This window comes from Amblyraja radiata, chromosome 1 (genome assembly GCF_010909765.2).
Source record: "Amblyraja radiata isolate CabotCenter1 chromosome 1, sAmbRad1.1.pri, whole genome shotgun sequence".
NCBI lineage: Eukaryota > Metazoa > Chordata > Chondrichthyes > Rajiformes > Rajidae > Amblyraja > Amblyraja radiata.
In genome coordinates, this window is record NC_045956.1 from 56,325,730 (window position 1) to 56,349,908 (window position 24,179).

General features: G+C 46.2%; 1 protein-coding gene across 2 annotated transcripts in view; it reads right to left on the reverse strand.

Annotated features, from left to right (window-relative positions):
* fam13a (family with sequence similarity 13 member A) overlaps window positions 1–24,179 on the reverse strand; it is a 207,912-nt gene that overhangs the window by 27,143 nt on the left and 156,590 nt on the right. For both annotated transcript variants that reach the window (XM_033022299.1, XM_033022305.1), the window contains exons 10-15: window positions 23,075–23,254; window positions 21,378–21,579; window positions 18,604–18,707; window positions 11,646–11,700; window positions 2,296–2,446; window positions 221–434 (exon numbers count right to left, since the gene is read on the reverse strand). In XM_033022299.1, coding sequence (XP_032878190.1) covers window positions 221–434; window positions 2,296–2,446; window positions 11,646–11,700; window positions 18,604–18,707; window positions 21,378–21,579; window positions 23,075–23,254 — 906 coding nt within the window. The remainder of the gene's footprint in view (window positions 1–220; window positions 435–2,295; window positions 2,447–11,645; window positions 11,701–18,603; window positions 18,708–21,377; window positions 21,580–23,074; window positions 23,255–24,179) is intronic.

Genomic DNA, 24,179 nt, shown 5'->3' on the forward strand with positions numbered 1-24,179 from the left:
TTAGTTTATTTTCTTGTCACATGTACTGAGGTACAGTGAAAAGCATTTCTGTTGCGTGCTAACCAGTCAGCAGAAAGACTATACATGGTTACAATTGAGCCATCCACAGTGTACAGATACATAAGGGAATAATGTTTAGTGCAAGGTAAAGCCAGTAAAGTCTGGTCAAAAATAGTCCAAGAGTCTTTCTACATCCCTTCCTCCCTCCGTCCACACTCACCTCATGAAGGAATGTGAATTTGGGGGTGAGGGGGGCACTTCTGTGTCATTGAGGAACTGCTGGCTCTGACTGTAGGCGTAGAAACGGGGAGACAACATGGGGTCAGAGTCTTCTTCCAGCAGCTGACGGATCAGTCTCCCGGCCTGCGGTGACAGGCGAGCTTCCTCAGACTCTGCTTCCGGGCTCTTCCACATCGGCGACGCCGAGACAGGCTCTGGAACAGTAACAACCCATCTCAGGACTAAAGGTTCTGCTGTTGTGGGAGAACGCACATGACCCACTGCTGGTCATCTTGTAAACCGTGGCCTACAGACATCTCTTTCATCCAGGGACAACACGGGGGGGGGGGGGTGGAGGGGAGAGGGAGAGGCAGGGTGAGAGGGTTGGGGAGGGGAAGAGAGAGACAGAGCGGGGGGGGAGGGGAGAGAGAAAGGGAGTGGAGTGAAAGAGACAGAGAGAAGAAGGGAGAGAGGGAGAGGAAGAAATGGATGGGGTGAAAGAGAGTAGGGCAGAGGGGGAAAGAGAGAAAGGGGGAGGAGGGAGAAAGTGAGTTTAGTGCGAGAGAGGGGAGAGAGCGAGGAGTGGGGAATGGGGTGAGGGAGGGGGGTGAGAAATAGTTAGAGAGTGGGCTGTGTCTGCAAGAGAGGGAGTGGAGGGGGGGAGGGGGGAGGGGGGAGAGGGGAGCGGGAGAGAATGAAAGAGGAGGCAAGAGAGATGTAGAGAGAGGAAAAAGTGTGGATAGACAGATGGAGAAAAGCTAGATGGAGGGATATGAATGAGATTGAGAGAAGGATGAGGGGAGTGGAGAGAGAACAGAGGGAGTAGTGAGAGTGAAGGGATTGGGAGAGAGAAGCAATAACAAAGGAAGAGAGAGTAGTGAAAGGAGCAGAAGAGAGTGAGAGGTTAATGAGAGGGGAGAGGGTGGTGAGAGAGGGGGTGCGGAGAGAGGGGGAGAGTGAGAGGGGGAGAGGATAAGGAATAGTGAGAGGGGGAGGGTGGTGAGAGAGGTGGTGCAGAGCGAGAGGGAGTGACAGGGGGAGAGGACAAGGAATAGTGAGAGAGGGGGAGAGGTTAGTGAGAGAGGGAGGGAAAGAGCAAGGTCAGAGGAGACAGGAAGAGGGCAGGAGAGAGCGCGGGATTGGCTTAGTTGTGTTTTTGTGTGTGTGTGGTTGTGTGCGTGGGTTTACCAGCGAGCTTGTATTGATTGTTTGTGTACGTGATCGATTGCATGTATCACATTGAGTGTATGCAGCTTCACCTCTGTGTCCAAGCATGCTCACTTCGTGTTTATCTGTATGTGCATTCAGTGTATTAGTGTGTTTTGTGAATTTGATAATATGTGTCGATTTTAGTGTGATCAGTCTGTAGGTCTGTCCGTGTATGTACAGTTCTCTGTTTGCCTCTATTGCCCGTGTTTATGTACTGTGTTTTTCTGGTTGCCCTGCATCTAGTTATGTACAATCACTTAAATTTCACTCCATCAGAGCTTAGGGACTCATTGAAATAAAGCACATGAGCAGTGCATCCTGCACTGTACAGAATTCCTGAAGGCACACACTGCATTGATAACCCAATCCAACTCTACAGGTGAGTAAATCCGAAATATCCATCCATTTCACTCAAAAATGGTTTATAAAAAAAACAGTAAGTTACTAAATTTGTCTGAAGAAGGGTCTCGAAGCAAAACGTCACCTATTCCTTTTCTCCAGAGATGCTGCCCGACCCGCTGAGTTACTCCAGCATTTTGTGTCAATCTGCAGTTCTTCCCGACACAGTAAGTTACTGTACTCCCGGAATGCTAAGACATTCCATAATTCCAGCCAATTATTTTTAAGCAAACCTTTCAATTAGCTACACAATTATAAAAGCAAGCCCTCCGACAACTCACGAGACGCAGAGAAATGAACAGCAGCCCGAGGGTTCAGCTGGGTTTAAGACGCAAGATAAATCGTGCCCCCCTGGATTATTACTGGAGTTTCTGCTACTTCCAGAAAGCAGTTGAGCGAGCGATTTTGCAGACTCCCCTGTTGAGGAAGCATCTGCCTATGGCTTGCAGCCGCACTCTAAAAGGTTACCTCCCATCTCCTTCTCGTCCGACAAGCCAGTCAGATCCAGGCGTGGGATGTCCAGCGGGGCGCTCCCTTCTGCTGTGGCTGGCTCGGGGGTCCTGGGCAATCTGGCCACGTCGCTTTGGCTTGGGGGCTCCTGGATCTTCATGGTTGAATTCTGCAATAACCCCCGGCAGAAGGGAAGGAAAAAAAAAAAATCAAATCATCTACAAAAACGGGATGAATCCGGCGATGAACACTGCAGAGAGAGCAGAAACTCCTCTTGGCTGTCTCAAAACAAAACAAGCCGAAAAAAAAAATGTGCTTCCCCTAATCCACTGCTCTTTGACCCTCCCATTGTAATTAACTGGTGGGCTGCAATATTTGAAGGCGGACCATCTGCCTCGCTGATGACCGTACTGTCGGCGTGACAGGGAGTATTTCCCCGCCAACCCTCCGTCTTGTTTACCAATCCAAGTGCTGTGCACGCTCTGGTCTGACTGTGCAGGGCGCGGTTTCTCTGGCGAGGCAGCTTTTTTTTTTACAGTTAGGCAACAGCTGGATGGGAAGCAGCAAAAATAAAAGGAGATCGCGAGAGCCTGCAAGGAAGCAGGCAGGATACACACTTACACAGGGCAATTAAAGCTTTGCACTCCGGGCAACTTCCTGCGCTAGTACTGGCAGAGTGAGAGCCGGAGGAGGGTTTTGACGGAGCGGAGGGGAGGGGTGGTGGGAGGAGGGGGGCAGTTGGAGGGCGGGGGGGAGGGGTGGTGGGAGGAGGGGGGCAGTTGGAGGGCGGGGGGGGTTTAGTTAATGGTTGGGGGTGAGGCAGGCAACACTATTAATGGAGCAGTGGGAGGGCCTTCCTGCACAAGCTCACGTTCAGAGCACAGGCATTACGTGACTCGCAGGCATCTTCAAACAAAAGAACACTCTGCAACTCTGGGACTGTGTGTGCTGGCAGCCAGCCAGTTCAAGCCTGAAGCAGACGGCTGGTGTTGGCAGTAGGCGGCCTCCTCCAAATGCTGCTGATTATTTATTTATTTTTCAGGGCAGTGAGTCACGTTGCCTTGCTCTCTCTCAGCTGGCAGTATTTCACAGAGAGAATACGGCGACCCGATAAATTTGACGTACCACAGGCAATAAATAAATTAGTGGAAAACCATAGTTACATTTGTCGTTTGAGATATTCAACAACAGCATTAGGCCATTCGGCCCATCAACTCTACTCTGCCATTCAACCATGGGTGATCTATATTTCCCTCCAAACCCCATTCTCCTGCCTTACCCCCCCATAACCCCTGGCACCCGTAATAATCAAGAATCTATCAATCTCCACCTTTAAAAATATCCATTAACTTGGCCTCCACAAGTTTAATGAATTCCAGATTCACCACTTTCTGACTAAATAAATTTCTCCTCATCTCCTTGAACTATTTTTTTTTAGCCAAGAGGCAATACTAGGGTAAAACTGTGAATTAGGAAGGCAAATCGTATGCTCACCTTTATTCAAAGTGGGACACAAAGTGCTGGAGTAACTCAGCGGGTCAGGCAGCATCCCTGGACAAAATCCTGGACAGGTGGTTTCAAGTCTGAACCCTCCTTTCGTCCCTTCTTCAGAAGGGTCCCGACCCTAAACATCACCTATCCGTGTTCTCCAGGGATGCAGCCTGACCCACTGAATTACTTCAGAATTTTGTGTCTATCTTTGGTTTAAAGCAACATCTGCCGTTCCTTGTTATCACATTTTATTCAAAGGGGTTTAGGAATATTGGAATCAGAAAATATAACTGTACTTAGGGCGACAACATGTCTGAAGATTTACGCTAACAAAAAGACACAAAGTGCTGGAGTAATTCAGGCAGGCAGCACCTCTGGAGAACACGGAAAGGACATTTTTCATCATGCTAGAAAAAAAGCCCCGACCTACTTGATGCCACGAGTACCTACGACTAGCATCACGGCCTGCTACGACCTACCTACGACCTCCTACGACCATGCTGCGAGTATGAGTCAAGGGCAAACTCGGCAGAGGTCGTGAATTAGGTCGTGAAAGTGGGACAGGCCCTTCAAGAAACCACTCATTTAACTCGTTGGTTAAATGTGACAGGGGAATTTTTAATAAGGGCAACTTCTTCACATGGAGGATGTTGACTATATGGAACGAGCTGCCAGAGAAAGCTGTAGAGACAGGTACATTTAAAACGTTTGGATAGGTACATGGATAGGAAAGGTTTGGAGGGATCTGAGCCAACAGGCAAATGGGACTAGCGCAGAGAGTCGATATAACAGTCAAAAGTGCTTAAATGTCATGTGTATCAGCAATGGAACAATGAGATCCTTACTTACTGCTGTTTTACAGGCTCATTAACGCAATAACATAATCAGCATGGATGAGTTGGGGCAGAGGGCTCCATGACTATAAACAATTTGCAGATAGCAAGCTGCCAGGCTAATCTGATTTAGTGATGCTGATTTGAGTGATTAATAGGGGCCAGGGAGCTAGGGTGAACTTCTCCATTCTTCTTTGAAGTTGAGCAACACCTTCTTTTACATCCAAAATGATGATAACCGCAAATGCTGGAAACCTGACCCCACAACATATCGGAAATGCACAGCAGCTCAGAGAGCAAGTGTGGAAAGAGATAGAGAAATAACGTCTCATGTCAAGACCAGATACTACTCTCCGATCTGCGATCAGAATGACTCCAGTGTTTTATGCCTATGCTTATTTTACATGAACTGAGCCAACTGGTTTAATTTCTGAAGAAGGTCTGAATAATGTTCTGAAGAAGGGTCTCGACGCAAAACGTCACCCATTCCTTCTCTCCAGAGATGCTGCCTGTCCCGCTGAGTTACTCCAGCATTTTGTGTCTACCTTCGATTTAAACCAGCATCCGCATTTCTTTCCTACACAACTAGTTTAATGTTACATCCTGACGATGGCGTTTTAAACAGATTAGCAATCCCTCAGGACATCATTGCAGTCACGAGTTTGTGCTTCTGCTTGGGATGGTACTCGCACCCACCACACGTAGGATGAATAAGGGGTGTCTTAAACAGCTTAGCAATATCTCAGGACTACATTGGCGTGTCTGCCCGCAAGTTTGTGCTTGCGTCTGGGGTGGGACTCAAACCCACATGTACGAAGAATAAGGAGCGGCTATATAGCCTAAAGATACACAGAGACTCAGCAATGTGTACGGACAAACTTTTGAAGATGGCAGTACGGGTTGAAAAAACGGGATCTTGGGCTTCACAGCGGAAGTATAAAGTACACAAACAAGGAAGATATAACGCATAAACCCACACACTACAGCTGGGGTACGGTGTCCACTCCAGAACATAAAGGCTTGGACGTAGTGCAGTTTGTCATCAGGGAAGCTCCTGGATTTCATATTTCAAGTTTCCTTATGGCAAAATAGGTGACCATTCAGCCCATCGAGTCAATGCCAGCTCACAAGGCAATCCCAAATACTTGCAATCTCTTCTCCCACATCACCCATTAAACCCCCCCCCCCCCCCATATCTCCGAATATATTCTAACTTTGTCCCGCCCCCTCCCCTGACATCAGTCTAAAGAAGGATCTCAACCCAAAAGGTCACCCAAACATCTCTCCATAGATGCTGCCTCACCCCTGCTGAGTTACTCCAGCATTTTGTGTCTACCAAAGCTTTTCCCAAGAAGCCAGGAGTTGGTAAGTACAGCTGTAAGAGGAGAACTGATTCAATTGTGCGAGACACAAAATGCTGGAATAACTCAGCGGGTCAGGCAGCATCTCTGGAGAAAAGGAACAGGTGACATTTCAAGTCGAGACCCTTCTTCAAACTGAGAGTCAGGGGAGACGGAAATTAGAGAAATGAAAAGGTACAAAGAGCAAATGAATGAAAGGTATGCAAAAGAACAAATCAAAGCCAGCAACGATGATTAAGGAAAGGTGGAGCCCACAATGGTCCATTGTTGGCTGTGGAAAAGGAGTAACGAGTGGATCCAAACATTGAAACTAAGCAGGACGACAGTGAAACTACTCGGATGACTAAGGTGGGGGGAGGGACGGAGAGAGAGACAATGCAACTTGAGTTAATTGAAGTTAGAGACGCCAATATTCACACCGCTGGGGTGTAAGCTGCCCAAGCAAAATATGAGGTGTTGTTCCTCCAATTTGCATGTGGCCTCACTCTGACAGTGGAGGAGGCCCAGGACAGAAAGGTCAGTGTGGGAATGGGAAGATGATTCAATTGTGGCTTTGAGAATGGAGATGATGTTAAAAACATTGCAGTACCGAGGCCAAACAGTCCACAAATAGGGCAAGCTGGATTGTGGTTATAAAAAGCCACCGCAATCAAATGAGCTGATGCCCTCCCACCCCCCCCACACTGTGCTGTAATGATCCTATTGTTATAATCTGACTCAGGGAGGCGCGTGTAACCAGACCATAATGGATGGACCCTGGAATGCACTGCAAGAGCCTGAGGGGTGTTGCTGAAAGCGATGGGGGGGACACGGCGGGGAGTTGCCGGCTGCCACGTGTGGCGGCAGACCTGGTTCACCGTTGCAAACAGAAGATATGGCTGTTCAATGAGCTTTTCGTAATTGTGTCGGCAAAGGAAACGTGGCGACTCTTGTGCACTGCCTAGGTGAGGTCTGCTGTGTGACTTTGTCTGCAAAAAACAAAGCATTTCACTGTACATGTACACGGGTACATACGACAATAAAGTATCTTTGAATCGTTGCATCCGCGCTTAACTTTCAGAGTAAAGTTGAAGGAACTGACAGACTAAGTGAGGGAGGAGCAGAAGTCAACAGCGTTGTTGCATAACTTGTGGTCAGCAACTGAATTAATGTTGCCAACTGAAATCCAATTATGACAACTAGGTCCAATAACAAACCAAGGGAGATTCAGCAGCTCGGGCACAGAAATCGGAATTCCTGCATGTGCTTTTCATCTTCTGAGAGAGGTTTTCTTTGTGCAACGATTCTTAATTGCGTCGTTCCATTTATTCTGTGGCAGATACTTTCAGTTTACAGCAAAGACTGGCATGGCCTGTAACATGATTCATAGTTTGGTGCTACTAACCTACAAGTCCTCGGTCAGAAGCTAGAGATCATGGATAAGGCTACAAGGTGCCACCATGCAAACTCGTTCACAGTTACGTGATGAAATGGATGCTTAAAGGCCATGCATAACACTTCTGAAGAAGGGTCCAGACTCAAAATGTCACCTATTCATGTTCTCCAGAGATGCTGTCTGATCCGCTGAGTTACTCCAGCACTTTGTGCCTTTTTTAAAAAGTTTAATTCATCGGACGTGCTGTCACCATAAGTACATTTAGATTTTCTTATTCCAATATACCTAAATACGGGATGACAAGGAAATGCAGGATCTCGACCCGAGACGTCACCCACTCCTTCTCTCCAGATATGCTGCCTGTTACTCCAGCATTCTACGTCTATCTAAGGAGATGCAGATGCTGGTTTATATTAAAGATGCTGGAGTAACTCAGAAAAGTCATGCAGCATCCCTGGAGAATATACATAGGTGATGTTTCAGGGTCAGGACCCTTCTTCAGACCGTCACGTCAGAAATTAATTGATTGATTGAAGGATACAGCATGGAAACAGGTCTATCAGCCCACTGAGTCCAGGCAGACCATCGATCACCCGCTCACACTCTTTCTATATTATCCCACTTTTGCATTCCCTCCATTCACACCGGGGGCAACTTATAGCGGCCAATTAACCTGCATGTCTTTAGGGTGTGTGAGGAAACCTCAGCACCCAGAGGAAACCCACGCTGTAACAGGGAGAACATGCAAACTCCGCACAGAAACCACCCGAGATCCAAATCGAACCTGTTCTTCTGGTGTTGTGGGGCAGCAGCTCTGTCAACCGCGCCACTGTGCTGCCTCAAATGTCATGGCCATTTTAGATGCAACAGGATCCCATTATTATTGGTAGACTAATTAAGATTGCCCCTGGTGTGTCAGTGAATGGTCATATCTGGGAAAGTGGATGAATGAGGATTAGTGTGGGATAGGTATAAAGGGAGGCTGCCGGTCAGTGCAGCTTCAGTGGGCTGAAAGGTCTGCATCGATGTATCAATGACTATGAATCAATGACACTATAACAAGAACAAATGCACGGTCAAGAATCTGCCTCAGTGATGTTGATTGGGGAGTAAGTCCTGGCCAGGATATCAGGCAGTATTGTTCGTCTTCAAATAGTGTTGTCATCAGGATTCTGAATGATCCTTCCACAAAGTAGGGTTCTGTCTAATTCATCTCTACCCAATTGAGGATATCAGAGTTTGTCTGATGTAACTAGTAGAGGATGTAACTAGTAGCGTGGATAGGGGAGAACCAGTGGATGTGGTGTATCTGGACTTCCAGAAGGCTTTCGACAAGGTCCCACATAAGAGATTAGTTTACAAACTTAAAGCACACGGCATTGGGGGTTCAGTATTGATGTGGATAGAGAACTGGCTGGCAAACAGGAAGCAAAGAGTAGGAGTAAACGGGTCCTTTTCACAATGGCAGGCAGTGACTAGTGGGGTACCGCAAGGCTCAGTGCTGGGACCCCAGCTATTTACAAATATATTAATGATCTGGATGAGGGAATTGAAGGCAATATCTCCAATTTTGCGGATGACACTAAGCTGGGGGGCAGTGTTAGCTGTGAGGAGGATGCTAGGAGACTGCAAGGTGACTTGGATAGGCTGGGTGAGTGGGCAAATGTTTGGCAGATGCAGTATAATGTGGATAAATGTGAGGTTATCCATTTTGGTGGCAAAAACAGGAAAGCAGACTATTATCTAAATGGTGGCAGACTAGGAAAAGTGGAGATGCAGCGAGACCTGGGTGTCATGGTACACCAGTCATTGAAAGTGGGCATGCAGGTGCAGCAGGCAGTGAAGAAAGCGAATGGTATGTTAGCTTTCATAGCAAAAGGATTTGAGTATAGGAGCAGGGAGGTTCTACTGCAGTTGTACAGGGTCTTGGTGAGACCACACCTGGAGTATTGCGTACAGTTTTGGTCTCCAAATCTGAGGAAGGACATTATTGCCATAGAGGGAGTGCAGAGAAGGTTCACCAGACTGATTCCTGGGATGTCAGGACTGTCTTATGAAGAAAGACTGGATAGACTTGGTTTATACTCTCTAGAATTTAGGAGATTGAGAGGGGATCTTATAGAAACTTACAAAATTCTTAAGGGGTTGGACAGGCTAGATGCAGGAAGTTTGCTCCCGATGTTGGGGAAGTCCAGGACAAGGGGTCACAGCTTAAGGATAAGGGGGAAATCCTTCAAAACCGAGATGAGAAGAACTTTTTTCACACAGAGAGTGGTGAATCTCTGGAACTCCCTGCCACAGAGGGTAGTCGAGGCCAGTTCATTGGCTATATTTAAGAGAGAGTTAGATGTGGCCCTTGTGGCTAAGGGGATCAGAGGGTATGGAGAGAAGGCAGGTACGGGATACTGAGTGGATGATCAGCCATGATCATATTGAATGGCGGTGCAGGCTCGAAGGGCCGAATGGCCTACTCCTGCACCTAATTTCTATGTTTCTATGTCTATGGAACTACAATGCTGAGAACTACATTCTTCACACATATCTTCCCCTTTGCTCTACCGATTGTACTTGAGTTTGACTTAATCGTATTCATGTATGGTATATCTGACCTGTTTGGAGGGCAAGCAAACCAAAACTTTTCACTGTACCTCGTTTCACGTGACACTAATAGACCCAAACCAGCACGTTCTTCTGGAGGGGTATTAAACCGAGGAGTTATTTCTGATCTGGGCGGATGAGTTGTGAAAGCTGTTATATAATTCAAGTCTCCTTTCCCATGCAACAATTATAAACAACAGCCATTTACTGAAATATAAGAACATCTTAAATCTTAAATAGAATATTTACATTCCAGACTCCACATTTCGTGACTGGGGATTACCGCAGTTGGCTTTCCTTTTAACAACCAATCTCTGGTTTGCTTCCAATCACAATCTAATGGCACAGATAGAAGTCATTCAGCCACTGACTAAGTGCTGCCCCATTGACAGAGCCATCCAATAAGCACCTCTCTCCTGGTCATTCCTTGTGTCTGTTGTCTACTTTCTCTTATTTTAAAGTTTAAGTCCAGTTCCCTTCTGAACATCTTTTTAAGCAGATTGTACTCAGAATGTAACAATTCCTTTCACAGTTGAAAGCAGTTTATCTTGGGTACCTGAATAAGAATACTTCCAAATATTGGGGACATTGATTGCCAAGGGGTAACAACTGCATGTAACCCATCACTGGTAATCCATTCTATTAAGCTACTGCGACCCATCCTCGTAACCCTCTGTATCCTTACCAACATATTACTGTCCTTCCTTCAGTGTAGTGCTCTGAATTAGTCAAAAACCTGAAGTGAGATGTAGCCACCAAATGATACTTTAGTTTAGTTTATTATTGTCACATGTATCGAGGTACAGTGAAAAGCTTTTGTTTGCGTGCTATCCAGTAAATAACAAGACTCTACATGAAAACAATCAGGCCGTCCACAATGCAATTAAAGATAGTTCAAAGGTCTCCAATGAGGTAGACAGGGGAGGTCAGGACTGCACATTAGCTGATGAAAGGACTGTTAAGTTGCCTGGTAACACCTGGGAAGAAACTGTTCCTGAATATGGAGGTGTGTTCTTTCAAACTCCTGTACCTCTTGCCTGTTGGGAGAGGGGAGAAGAGGGAGTGGCCGGGGTGAGACTGGTCCTTGATTATGCTGCTGGCCTTGCCGAGGCAGCGTGAGGTGTAGGTGGAGTCAATGGAAGGGAGTTTGGTTTGTGTGATGGTCTAAGCTAAGTTTACAATGCTCTGCAGCTTCTTGCAGTCCTAGATTGAGCTGTTCCCAAACCAGGCTGTGATGCATCCCGATTTCCTGATTAGTACTGGTGTTTCTTGATTAGTACAGATGTCAAGGTTATGGAGAGAATGCAGGAGAGTGGGGTGAGGAGGGAGGGATATATCACCCGTGCTTGAATGGCAGAGTAGACTTGATGAGCCTAATGGCCTAATTCTGCTCCTATCACTTATGAACTTATAAGATGATTTCTATATTATAAATGTTTGCACAACTCATTTGCTATCATATCAAAGAGAAATACTAGTAAGAATCCAAAATAAAAACTAAAAATGCTTGCAAGTACTCAGGCCAAATTTGTGGAGATGGAAGCAGAGCCTGTGTTTTATCAGAATATTTGAGTTTTGTTCACGCCTCCACAGAGCAGAATTTCAGTGACACAATTAGCATAGTCTTGGGTTACTGCTGAATTATTCAATACTCTGTGTTCAGACTTACTGTAGTAATCATATTTATAGAACAACGCGATCAATACTCACCAAAGTCAGCTTAATATGATCACATGAATCGCCATCACAGAACGCGCTCTCCTTCCTGAAAGGGAATGGAAGTCACATTTAAGATCACACTGCGAATGAGGGCAGGAATAGGCCTTTCAGCCTCTCAAGCCTATTCTGCCGTTCAATAGGTTCACGGGCAATTTTCTACTTTTCCATTTCTCTTGCCTAATTCCCGTTCCCTTTCATTCTCGATGAGTTGAAAAAAATCCAGCGATCCTGGTCTTGAATAGTTGCAATGTCTGGGCATGTGCAAGATATGCAGGGCAGAGAATTCCAAGGATTCCTCGGATTGAAGACATTTCCCTTCATCGCAAGTGACCAACCGATTATCTGAAGAAAGATCATGACCCGAAACGTCACCTATTCCTTTACTCCAGAGGTGCTGTCTGACCCACTGAGTTACTCCAGCTTTTTGCATCTATCTTCAATTATCCTTGCGCCCTGTCCCCTCTAAAGTTGCGTGACTTGTAAAACACAAACAAAGGTAGTTGATGCTATTAACCCAACAATCCAGTTTAGAGTGTGGTTTATTATTGTCACGTGTACCGGGGTACAGTGAAAAGCTTTTTTATTGCGTGCTAACCAGTCAGCGAAAAGACAATACATTATTACAATTAAGCTGCCCACAGTGTGCAGATACATGATAAAGGGAATAAAGTTTTGTGCAAGATAAAGTCCAGTAAAGACTGAGGGTCTAGTTGGCGGTAGAATGGTTAAGTTGCTTGATAACAGCTGGGAAGAATTCAAGAATCCAACACTGGAGAGATTTTGTATTGTATAGCACTGTTTTTAGGGGGGTGATGGTGGAATATTTTTTTAAGTTATGCTGGACAGATGATTAAATGGTTATAGTATCAAGGATCTCATAGGATTCACAATGGCAGCACTGTGGGAATTCTTGGCCTGGCACTTCAACATCAAATTTTTGAAGGTCCAGGGAATCTTTACAAGAAAGACAGTGGGGAACAGGGGGGGACTAGGGGGGGATTGGGACAGTGTTCTGCTTGGAGCAAAGGAAGTGTTATGAAACTTAACAAAGGTACGGACAATTATACGGGGTTGGAGAGAGGATTTCGTGAGTGGTCAGGGAGGAGTTGTTTTCCTTGTCAGGGAGATCAGGAAACAGAGAATGCAGACTTAAGGACCTGTCCCACTTGGCGATATTGCCGGCGTCATATCAGTGCCGCCAGAAGATTTTGAACGTTTCAAAATCCAGCGGCGACAAAAAAAATATTGCAACACTTGAAAAAACACCGCGCATCAATACGTCATCACGCCGCGCCACACGTCATTACGCCGTGTATTTTTTAGTGACAAGATACATCAGTCAATGATGCCGGCAGTCGCCGAAAAAAATCGCCAAGTGGGACAGGCCCTTTAAGATCTCTGGCCAAAGAAGCAGTAAGAAGAGAATTCCTTTGTTATGATCAGAGATAGGTTGCCTGGAAATGTCAGGACAAAGGTTCAATGGTAATGTTCAAAGGGGAAGTAGCCATATAGTTAATAGGGAAAAATTCCCATAGCTGTGGGCACTGGAACCTATTAGATGGCTGTTTCAGAGAGCATGGTGGTGGGACAATCTCCATTTGCATGATTCCATCAAACAGGTCATACCATTGTTCAAATCCCATCGGAAGAAATTATGACAAACACATTCAATTAGACTGGCAGGATAGCAACAGTAAAATAATTTGATGTTCTTCAAAGAAAGCCAGCCCTTAATCTCTCCTGATCTGAATATTATTTGTTTACAATCCTGCTCCCTTCCACCTACACCTCTCTCTCTGGCTTTACATTTCACTCCGCTTCTATCCTTTTCTGACAATCGTTGTCTCCTATTCACCTTTAGCCTTTGTCACTTATGTCACCCATCTGCCAATCAAAAGCCCCCTCATCTATATCCACCTATCACTTGTGTAAGAAGGAAGTGCAGATGCTGGTTTAAACCGAAGGTAGACACAAAAAACTGGAGTAACTCAGCGGGACAGGCAGCATCTTTGGAGAGAAGGAATGGGTGACGTTTCAGGTCGAGACCCTGGTCACACATTCCTTCTCTCCACAGATGCTGCCCGTCCCACTGAGTTACTCCAGCTTTTTGTGTCTATCTTCCACCTCGTAGGGGGCGCCGTCCTGTGTGGTATGGCTGCCCAGCCTGCAGCTGTCTGTTTTTCATCTTTTTTCTTATTTTTAGTTAGTTGAGTGTTTTGTTTTTAGGAGTTCTAGCCTTTTTATGTGGGGGGGGGGGAGGGGGAAACTGCTTTCTAGGGTCTCCTACCTGGTCGGAGAGGCAGCTTTTCTCCGGGCTGCAGTTTTGACCTGTCCTCGCGGCCTACCAGCGGGCCTGGAGCGGTGTTTCCTGAGGGGAGCGCCCAGTACCTCGGCTTCGGCGGCGGCACAGTGCTGGAGCGCTATCTCGGAGCAGAGCGGGCGATGCCTTGCCCGGGTCGCCGCGCTGGAACTCCGGTGAGCTGAAGACCGCCGATGAACATCGCGGAGCTGCGGGACAGTGGAGCGGCCAGCTGCGGGCGGCAGCGCTGAACTTTACATCGGGAGCCTGGGATCTCGCGACGAGATCGCCAGTGGTGGAGCTCCATCCAGCGCGGCCTTGTTGGCTTCGGAAGCCGCGGTCTCCGGTAAGGGAAGCGGCCGTTCCAGGTGTCCCATGCCGTTGAGAGGATTCTCCCGACGCCGGAGCACCATCACCCAGCGAGAACGGCCTGGAACATCGGGACTCCGTAAAGGCAACTGAGGCCTCAATGGGCCCGACTATGGGTGGACATGGGATATTGACTGGACATTGTGCCTTCCCCCACAGTGGGAGCCATTGTGGGGGGATGTTTTTATGTTTAAATTTCTTTATTACTGTTATGTCTGTATTCTTTCTTCATGTGCTGCATTGGCAAGAAGCATTTCACTACACCCAGGTGTATGTGACCAATAAAATAACCTTTGAACCTTTGAACCTATCACTTGCCAGGTTTTTTCCAACTCCAGCTCCCTCTTCCAGCTTTCTCCCCCCTCCTCCTCCTTATCAGTCTGAAGATGGGTCCTGTCCATGTTCTTCTGAGATGCTTCCTGCCCCCCTGCTCCTGCAGAAGATACAGAAGCTTGAAAGCATGCACCACCAGAGTCAGGAACACCTTCTTCCCTTCTGTTATCAGGCTTCTGAGCAGTGACCGAGGATACAGTCCAGATTCTCCAATCTACTTCATTGCCGACATTGGACTTTTTCTTTTGAATTTACAATACAATGCTGAGAACTATATTCTGCACTCTGCATCTTTCTCTTAGCTCTGCCTTTTGTATTCGAGTTGGTTTGATTACATTGATGTTCAGCTATACCTGACTGGGTTGGCCAGCAAATCAATTAGATGATATAGATTTTCACCACACATAGGTACACGTGACAATAATAAACCCAAACATTATGCATCACAGGGTTTAAATATACACACCGTTCAGGAAGTTGGCATGTTTGAACACGCAGTGCACGAACACATTGTTATTGTTTGGTGTGGCTGACAGTACTTGGCTCAGATGTATGAATAAATCCTCACTAGTGTGTCGTCATGTATGTGGGTTAAAACCCTGCTCTAGGGCCTGAATGTTTTACAGAAAGAAATGTGGCATTGTTACAGATAGCATGGTGGTGGGACAATCTCCATTTGTATTGCATGATTCCATCAAACAGGCCATATCATTGTTCAAATCCCATCGGAAGAAATTATGACAAACAAATTCAATTAGACTGGCAATTTGCAGCATAGCAACAGTAAAATAATTAAAAATGTTCTTCAAAGAAAGCCAGCCCTTAATCTCTCCTGATCTGAATATTATGTGTTTACAATCCTGCTCCCTTCCACCTATACCTTGAGATATTAAGTCAAGACCAGATTTGTCTTTCATGACAATACACAAAGATAACAATCAACAACTAATCAAGAAGTAGAAACAAGGAACTGCAGATGCTGGTTTATACCAAAGATAGACACTAAGTACTGGAGTAACGCAGCAGGTCAGGCAGGTCTGAAGAAGGGTCCTGACCCGAAACATAACCCATCCTTTTTCTCCAGAGATGCTGCCTGACCCACTGAGTTACTCCAGCACGTTAACATCTAATCAACATTTACGATGAACCAAAGCATCTAAATCGAACAACCACTACCTCTATAGACGCTACCTGACCTGTGGAGTTCTTCCAGCACTTTGTGTTTTGAACCAATTCACTGCACGTGGGATCTTTATGTTCATAAATGGCTGCCACATTAGACAAAAAATATCAGCTTTCAATTCCAAAACTGAAATGTGAGTGGCAAAACTATGGGAAGTTCTGAGCAGGTGAAAGGCACCTCAGCTATTCTTTGCTGTCTCACAATGTGGCGTTACAGTGGTGCAGATGGTAGAGCTGCTGCCTCACAGCGTCGGAGACTCGGGTTCGATCCTGATCTCAGGTACCTTTTAAGTGGAGTGTGCATGTTCTCCTTGTGATCGAGTGGGTTTCCTCCGGGTGCTCCGGTTTCCTCCCACATCCCAAGCAGTGCAGGTTTGTAGGTTAACTGGCCTCTGTAAAATTGCCCCTTGTAGGGTTGCCAACTTTCTCATTCCCAAATAAGAGACAAAAGGTGGGCAAATAATGGACAAAAGGTAGAGGGTCTGGTGCAGGCCCAGGATGAAGTGAACCATGTTAGCCTTTATCGTGGGAAGATGCGACGAGGGAGGGACGTGAGGACTCTTGCAGATGGACATCGAACGGCAACAGATCTGATGAGCCGCTTTTATTAAAATCTCAGAGCTGCTACCTGCTGTGACAATTTGGCATGTGTTCGCTGCTGCAGGGGCTGGCACTCGGGAGATTTAAGGGGCGTCGATGCTCAGGGAATTGGTGAGCGCTCCGACCGAACAGGGGCGGCTGTGGGAGTGGGGTGGGGGTGGGTGGTTGGGAGACGCCAAAGAGATTTCATAATTAAAACGTGGAAATTAAAAACACTCCCAGAGGCAGAAGACAGACGAGGAAAGGGGGGGGAGAGGGGCGGGGCGGGGTGGTCCAACCCTGAACACTCTGGTGATGGTAGGTTTTGTGTATTAAATGCATTTTCGACTTACGATATTTTCGATTTACGATGGGTTTATCGGAACGTAACCCCATCGTAAGTTGATGAGCACCTGGTAGTAGCAGTCAAATACGGGACAAGGGCAGTCTCAATTTAGCCCAATATAGGGGATGTCCCGGCTAATACGGGACAGTTGGCAACCCTAGCCCCCAGTGTGTAGCGAGGCGACGTGAAAGTAGGATTTTCCATGTTGTAACTACACTAAACTTTAAACGGACACAAAGTGCTGGAGTAAGAGAAGTTGCGTGAACCTTCGAGACCCTGCAGCACTGTCTGGTTTTGTAATCTGCAGTTTCTTGTGCCTCCACTAACCTTTGTGCAATTGGATTTAGAAACTGCCGCAGTTGCACTGCAATAGTGGCTGCGTTTATCAGCTGCATCTGAGGTAACCTGATATCACTGTGGATCAATAGAAGGAACATTAAGTACTATTAAAGATAAAGGCATTCAGCAAGCTCTCCCGCAGAGCTTCCTCCTCTCCACACGACACGCACAAACCCTAAACTGCAAGATGAATTCAGTGCTCAGTCTCCGCCCCGCCTCTTCCTGTTGCCCCGACCTCCCACTCTGTCACTGTAACATTGCTCTGTCATAAGGAGGAGTGCACAGTAGCTTATTTTGGCTGCTGTATTCAGAGTCATAGAGTCACACAGAGTGGTAAGAGGCCATTCGGCCCAACTTGTCCATATGCCCCATCTACACTTGTCCCATCTGCCTGCATTTGACCCACAAACCTTTCTTATCCATATTATTTTTTCTAATTGTACTTTGCATAATCATATTATTTTTATCGTTGTTTTTTTTACTTAGTGTCTTGACCAATTTATGTATAATTTATATTTAATGTGTTGCCTACGTTTATGTGCCTGCGACGCTGCTGCAAGATTTCCATTGTACCTGCAGCTCACCATACTTGCCTAGATGACAATAAACATGACTAGAACTCTCCAAACTGGGACTTGACCACAAGACCTTCTGACTCAAAAGCAAAAGTATTAGCAATATTATCTCAGTCACCACAAATGCTAAAATAATTCACTTTTAATGCACATTTAGCATGACATCAATGTTTGGCATTGGACCCCTAATTTGAGGAAGGACATTCTTGCTATTGAGGGAGTGCAGGGTAGGTTTACAAGGTTAATTCCCGGGATGGCGGGACTGTCATATGCTGAGAGAATGGAGCGGCTGGGCTTGTATACTTCGTTTAGAAGGATCAGGGAGGATCTTATTGAAACATATAAGATTATTAAGGGTTTGGACACGCTAGAGGCAGGAAACATGTTCCCGATGTTGGGGGAGTCCAGAATCAGGGGCCACAGTTTAAGAATAAGGGGTAAGCCATTTAGATCGGAGATAAGGAAACACTTTTTCATACAGAGAGTTGTGAGTCTGCGGAATTCTCTGCCTCAGAGGGCGGTGGGGGCGGGTTCTCTGGATACTTTCAAGAGAGAGCTAGATAGGGCTCTTAAAGATAGCGGAGTCCGGGGATATGTGGAGAAGGCAGGAACGGGGTACTGATTGGGGATGATCAGCCATAATCACATTGAATGGCAGTGTTGGCTCGAAGGGCCGAATGACCTACTCCTGCACCTATTGTCTATTGGAGAGACTTTATAGTGAACAAATGTGGAACAAAAGTAACAGAATAGTACCGAGGAAGGGATTGACTGCGATTTAATTGAATGTAAAAGCGGACGTGTTGCACTGGAATATCTCTTCTTGAGCCTCGCATCATTGGTGTCCCGATTAACACTGCAGTCTTTATCATAAAAGAAAATGCCTCCGAACACCACTGCACTGCTCATTCATACGGACAAACCTACCTCTCGTTTTCTGTCACATCGTCAGAGTGAGTTGAGAAACTCAAGCCGCCCCTATGCCCTGGGTCTGAAGACCAGCTCGAAGAGACGCTGCTGCTTTCCATGGGCTGTCAAGGAACAAAATGACACGTTACTCCCAACTAAGTTCTGGGAGGCTTTGATGGGGGAGATGCAGAGAGACTACTTCTGCTGGACGCCCACTCCTAGAATGAAGAGTGGAGACAAAATGCTGGAGGAGCTCAGCAGGACAGGCAGCATCTCTGGAGAGAATGAATGGGCGACGTTTTGGGTCGAGACCTTTCTTCAGACTGAAATTCAGGGGAGAGGGAAACAAGAGATATGGAAGGGTACATAGAACATGCAAGGTGTGAAAAGTATAATGGTTCATTGTTGGATGAGGGGAAGGTGACAATGAGGCATACAAACAGTAAAATTAATCAGGAGCACAGTGAAACTAGTAGGGGAACTAGTGTGGGGGAGGGATGGAGAGAGAGGGAAAGCAAGGGTTACTTAAAGTTGCAGACATAAATACTCATGCTGCTGGGTTGTAAGCTGCCCAGGCAAAATATGAGGCGTTATCCCTCCAATCTGCATTTCACTCAGGTCAGTATGGGAATGGGCGGGGATGTTACAGTGTTTAGCAACCAGGAGATCGTATAGGCCCAGACGGACTGGACAAAGGTGTTCAGCGAAACAATTGCCCAGTCTGCTCAGTCCACCTGGGCCTACGCGATCTCCTTACAACCCAGTGGTATGAATATTGACTTCTTTAACTTCAACTAGCCCTTGCTTTCCTTCGCTCTCTCTCCGTCCCCCACCCTCGGTCTTCGACCAGTTTCACTGTCCTCCTGATTAATTTTAACCTCCGATTTGTTCTGTTCCTTTTCAAACCTCCAGTTTCCCTCTCCCCTGACTCTCAGTCTGAAAAGGGGTCTGGTCCCGAAACGTCACCTATTCCTTTTCTCCTGACACGCTGAGTTATTCCATCTTTTTGTGTCTCTCTTCAATTTACAGACTGTTGTCCCAGTGAGAGTTAATGCAGTGACCAATCCCTTCAACGTGTTCCGAATGTGGGCACAGCTACTAATGCTCCAAGATTAAGTATTCAATGATTGCTCCACAAAGAAGAGGTCTATGATTTAGCCATTTTCACCGTGTGAAAATGTAATTGTTTATTGATTTGCTTCTCAAAAATCTGCAGAAGATGGAGAATGTGATGGCTTAATGCATTTGGTGATGACGATGATACTTTATTGTCACTTGTACCTGGCTAGGTGCAGTCAAATTTATTGTTTTGCCTACAAAGTACACAAAAGAGTCGCCATAAAGATGCTGACAAAGTTGCAATTTAGATGGTGGGGAGAATGAGTTAATAACCAGGTCTCTATACTGGAACGTCTCTATGACACAGTAAAACAACTCATGTATTAAACATGAGGAAGCACTTATGCAAGCAACAGTCTACTCCTATGCCATATAGGACATTAATGATTCATTAAAAATCTTCAGAATGGATTTTCTCTATCTCATGAAGGTTCTTCCTTTCTCCTAGCTGACATTGTACCAAAAAAAGACAGAATTGCCTTTTGGTTTCAACCTGCTTGCTCGTCTGCCTATCTTACCCTCACCCATCCTATCAAGTGGAACTGATCCTTGGAAAGGCAGTACAACGTGTATCCCATACAAGTGCTTACCGCTGGCCTCAACTAACCAGTTTCCACTCCTCTGGGTTAGTTTAGAGATGTGGCATGGCAACAGGTCCTTTAGCCCACCGAGTCCACTCCAACCATTGATCACCTGTTCACTAATTATGTTATCCCATTTTCGCATCCACTCCCGACACAGGGGGTATGGAGAGAAGGCAGGTACAGGATATCAAGTTGGATGATCAGCCATGATCATATTGAATGGCGGTGCAGGCTCGAAGGGCCGAATGGCCTACTCCTGCACCTATTTTCTATGTTTCTATGACACACTGGGGCAAATTAACCTGTAAACCCACCTGTTTTTGGTATGTGGGGCGAAACCGGAGCGCCGGGTGGAAACCCACGCAGTCCCATGGAGAATGTACCAACTCCACAAGGACAGCATCAGAAGTCAGGATTGAACCTGGGTCTCTGGCGCTGTGAGGCAGCGGTTCCACCAGCTGCACTGCCATGCCGTCACGCGAGTTATCGCGATTATCCCCAAGGTGCAACGGTTTACTCCCACGTCTCATGGTGTGATCAATAAGGTTAAGTTACCACAAGTGTAGGTGGGTCTCAGGGGAAATTGGGGAGCATGGATGAGCATGTGCGAGTGAATAGGTCATAGGGAAATAATGGGCAGCACAGTGGTAGAGTTACATCGCTAGGGACCAGGTTTGATCCTGATTACGAATGCTATCTGTGGAGAGTTTGTACGTTATCCCTATGACTGCGTGGTTTTCTCCGGGTGTTCTGGTTTCTTTCCACATTCCAAAGATGTGCAGGTTTGTAGATTAATCGACTTCTGTAAATTGTCCCTAGTGTTGGGATAGAACTAGTGTAGAGGTGATCATCAAGCGGCACAGACTCGGTGGGCTGAAGTTTCCATGCTGTACCTCTAAATTAGTAAACTTAACTAAAGCGGGCAAATGGGATTGATAGGAACACTCTGAGCCAGCATAGACTTGATGGGCCAAATGGCCTCTTTCTCTGGCATCATAGCTAAATATGGGGAACACTGCAACCCATCACAGAAATCTAGGACCACGCTGTCTGGGAAGGCGGGAAGGAAAGGATTGTAGGGACACGTACTATTGGAAGATCCTGATTTTTGTTGAGCTCGGAGAGTTTGCAGCTTGATTTCTGCCTCTTTGGTTTCATGCCTTCCTCGATGTAGCCACCGTTTGCTTCCTTTAGCTTTTTGTCACCGGGCTGTGCGGCTTCCACAAGCCCTGACCGGTTCTCCTCATTACAGCTGAACGCAGAAGGAATATTCTCTTTGTTGATGTCATCCCTGTGGAGAAAGACAGGTTTGAATAGACTACAGAGGGCATCGCGTGCAGGGATACAGTGCAGTTAGAAGGGGATTGGAGCTATCTAAGTTCATAAGTCATAGGAGCAGAATTAGGGCATTCGGCCCATCAAGTCTACTCTGCCATTCAATCAAGGCTGATCTATCTTTCACTCTCAACCCAATTCTCCTGCCTTCTCCCCATAACCCCCCACACCCATACTAATCAAGAATCTGTCAATCTCTGCCGTAAAAATATTAATTAACGCCCTCCACAGCCATTTGTGGCAATAAGTTCCACAGATTCACCACCTTCTGACTAAAGAGATTCCTCCTCCTTTCTAAAGGTACATCCTTTTATTCTGAGGCTACGGCCTCTGGTCTTAGACTCAACAACTAGTGGAAACATCCGGTGCAGGCTTGAAGGGCCAAATGGCCTCTTCCTCCTGCACCAACGTTCTATGTTTATCCTCTCCATCTACACTAAGGGACTGCTGCTGTTGCCTGTCCACAACGTTTCCAACAAAGCCATTTCGGACAACATTGGTCATTATTGGTGGCAGAGTGCGGCACAGCTGGTGGAGCTGCTACTTCACGGTGCCAGAGTCCCAGGTTCGACCCTGACTTCAGATGCTGTGTGTGTGTGTGTGTGTGTGTGTGTGTGGAGTTCGCACATTCTCCCTGTGACTGTGGGAGATTGCTCTGGGTGCTCCGCTTACCTCCCACATGCCAAAGGCCTGCAGGTTTGCGGGCGAATTGCCCTTCGTAAAATTGTCCCCCGTGTGTTGGGAGTGGATGAGAAAGTGGGAGTCCTTTTGTGTAAACCAGTATCTGCGATTCCTTGTTTCTACATAAGAACAGTCTTGGTTGCAACTAAGGACTTCGTGTTTTGGCACTAATGTCGGTGTTTTTAATTTATTGATCTTTATTTTGTTTATCATGTTATCTATGGGTGCTGTGGTTACAGGCCTGTTGCAAATAAGAATTATTGTTCCATTATTGGTGCATTAAGCATTCTCGATGTAAAAGGTCCTGGTTAGTCAGTCAGTGTGGGGCATGAGAGGAGGCTGAAAGGGAGAGAAGGGGAATCAGGATAGATTCTTGTGGGAGTTTCTATGCCCTGTGTTTGATAATTACCTAATTAAACAGAAAAAATGTGGATTCTGGAGAATGTCAGTTCAAACTGCAGCTTTTTCTTACTCTAAACACACAGAGAACAGCCCTGTTTAATAAATTCGCAGATTTATGTAGACAGCATGCCTAAACATCTCGATACAGACACATAATATATTACCTGGGTGCATTTAATATAATCCATAGTTTTATTTATATACAAAGCTCAGAGCACGTAGAGTATTTAGTTTGAGGATTCGATAATAATGTATCATTATCTAAATTGCTTTGAGAAATGTCACCCATTCCTTCTCGCCTGCATTTTGTGTCTATCTTCTTACTAGCATATTGGTTTATGTGTCAATAGGAATTAAAACAGACGTACGTTTCTCTGCTTCTCCAGGGTTCATCTTGCTCCTTCAGATGTCTCCTCCTCAGTCTCGCACAGCCGGCTGCGCTCAGTAATGACGTCCCGGACTCAGACTCCTCCGAACTTTGACCTCCGCTGCCCTGAGTGTCGAAGAGATGCTGTTCCACTGCTGAACGGATGGTCCTCTCTATGAAGCTACAGAAACAACAGTCACATAGCTGCTGTCATAATTCCCCCTCCTAAAATCTCATCACCATCCTCATTCCCTTATCACCCAAAAAGCACAAGTTTGTACTTTAATACGAATTAAATGTTTTAGAATGAGTGCCCCCTGACAGATACACAGGCCAGTTCACTTTACGCAGATGATAGACACAAAAAGCTGGACACTCAGCGGGTCGGGCAGCACCTCTGGATAAAGGAATAGGTAACATTTCGGGTCGAGATCTTTCTTCAGACTGATAGTCAGGGGAAAGGGAAACGAGAGATATACTGTAGACGATGATATAGAGATGTACAACAAATGAATGAAAGATATGCAAAAAAGTAAGGATGATCAAGGAAAGGTACAGCCCACAATGGTCCATTGCTGGCTGTGTGCTCGGTGATAACAAGTTATACGGACAATGAAACTCAACAGAATGACAGGTTTGTAGATTCATTGGCTTCTGTAAATTGTCTTTAGTGTGCAGGATATTGCTAGTGTACAGGGATCACTGGTCGGCATGGACTCGGTGGGCCGAAGGGCCTGTTTCCATGCTGTATCTCTAAACTAAAATAATCTTACACGCACACGCCTGCAGAATTTACTGGTTATGAATAAATTGTGTTTGGGGGACCAGACCTCTCCCTCGGCAAAGGCAGGGTGAGTTGCTTTTGCTAAAGTTAAGATAAGCCCAGTGCTACTGTTGCTAGAGGAGCCGAGCTGCCCAGTGTCAGGACATTAGACGGGAGGGATGACACCACAGAGGTTAGAAAGTAACTGCTCTTCCAGGGACAGCGGCAGCAGCTTTGTGATCTTTGACCTGCCATCTGTCTCAGTCTTGCTTCTGGCTTCCTGTTATGGAGCCACAGTGGGTGGGAGGTTTTGAGGGAGGGAGGAGTGGGTCAGCAAGGGGCA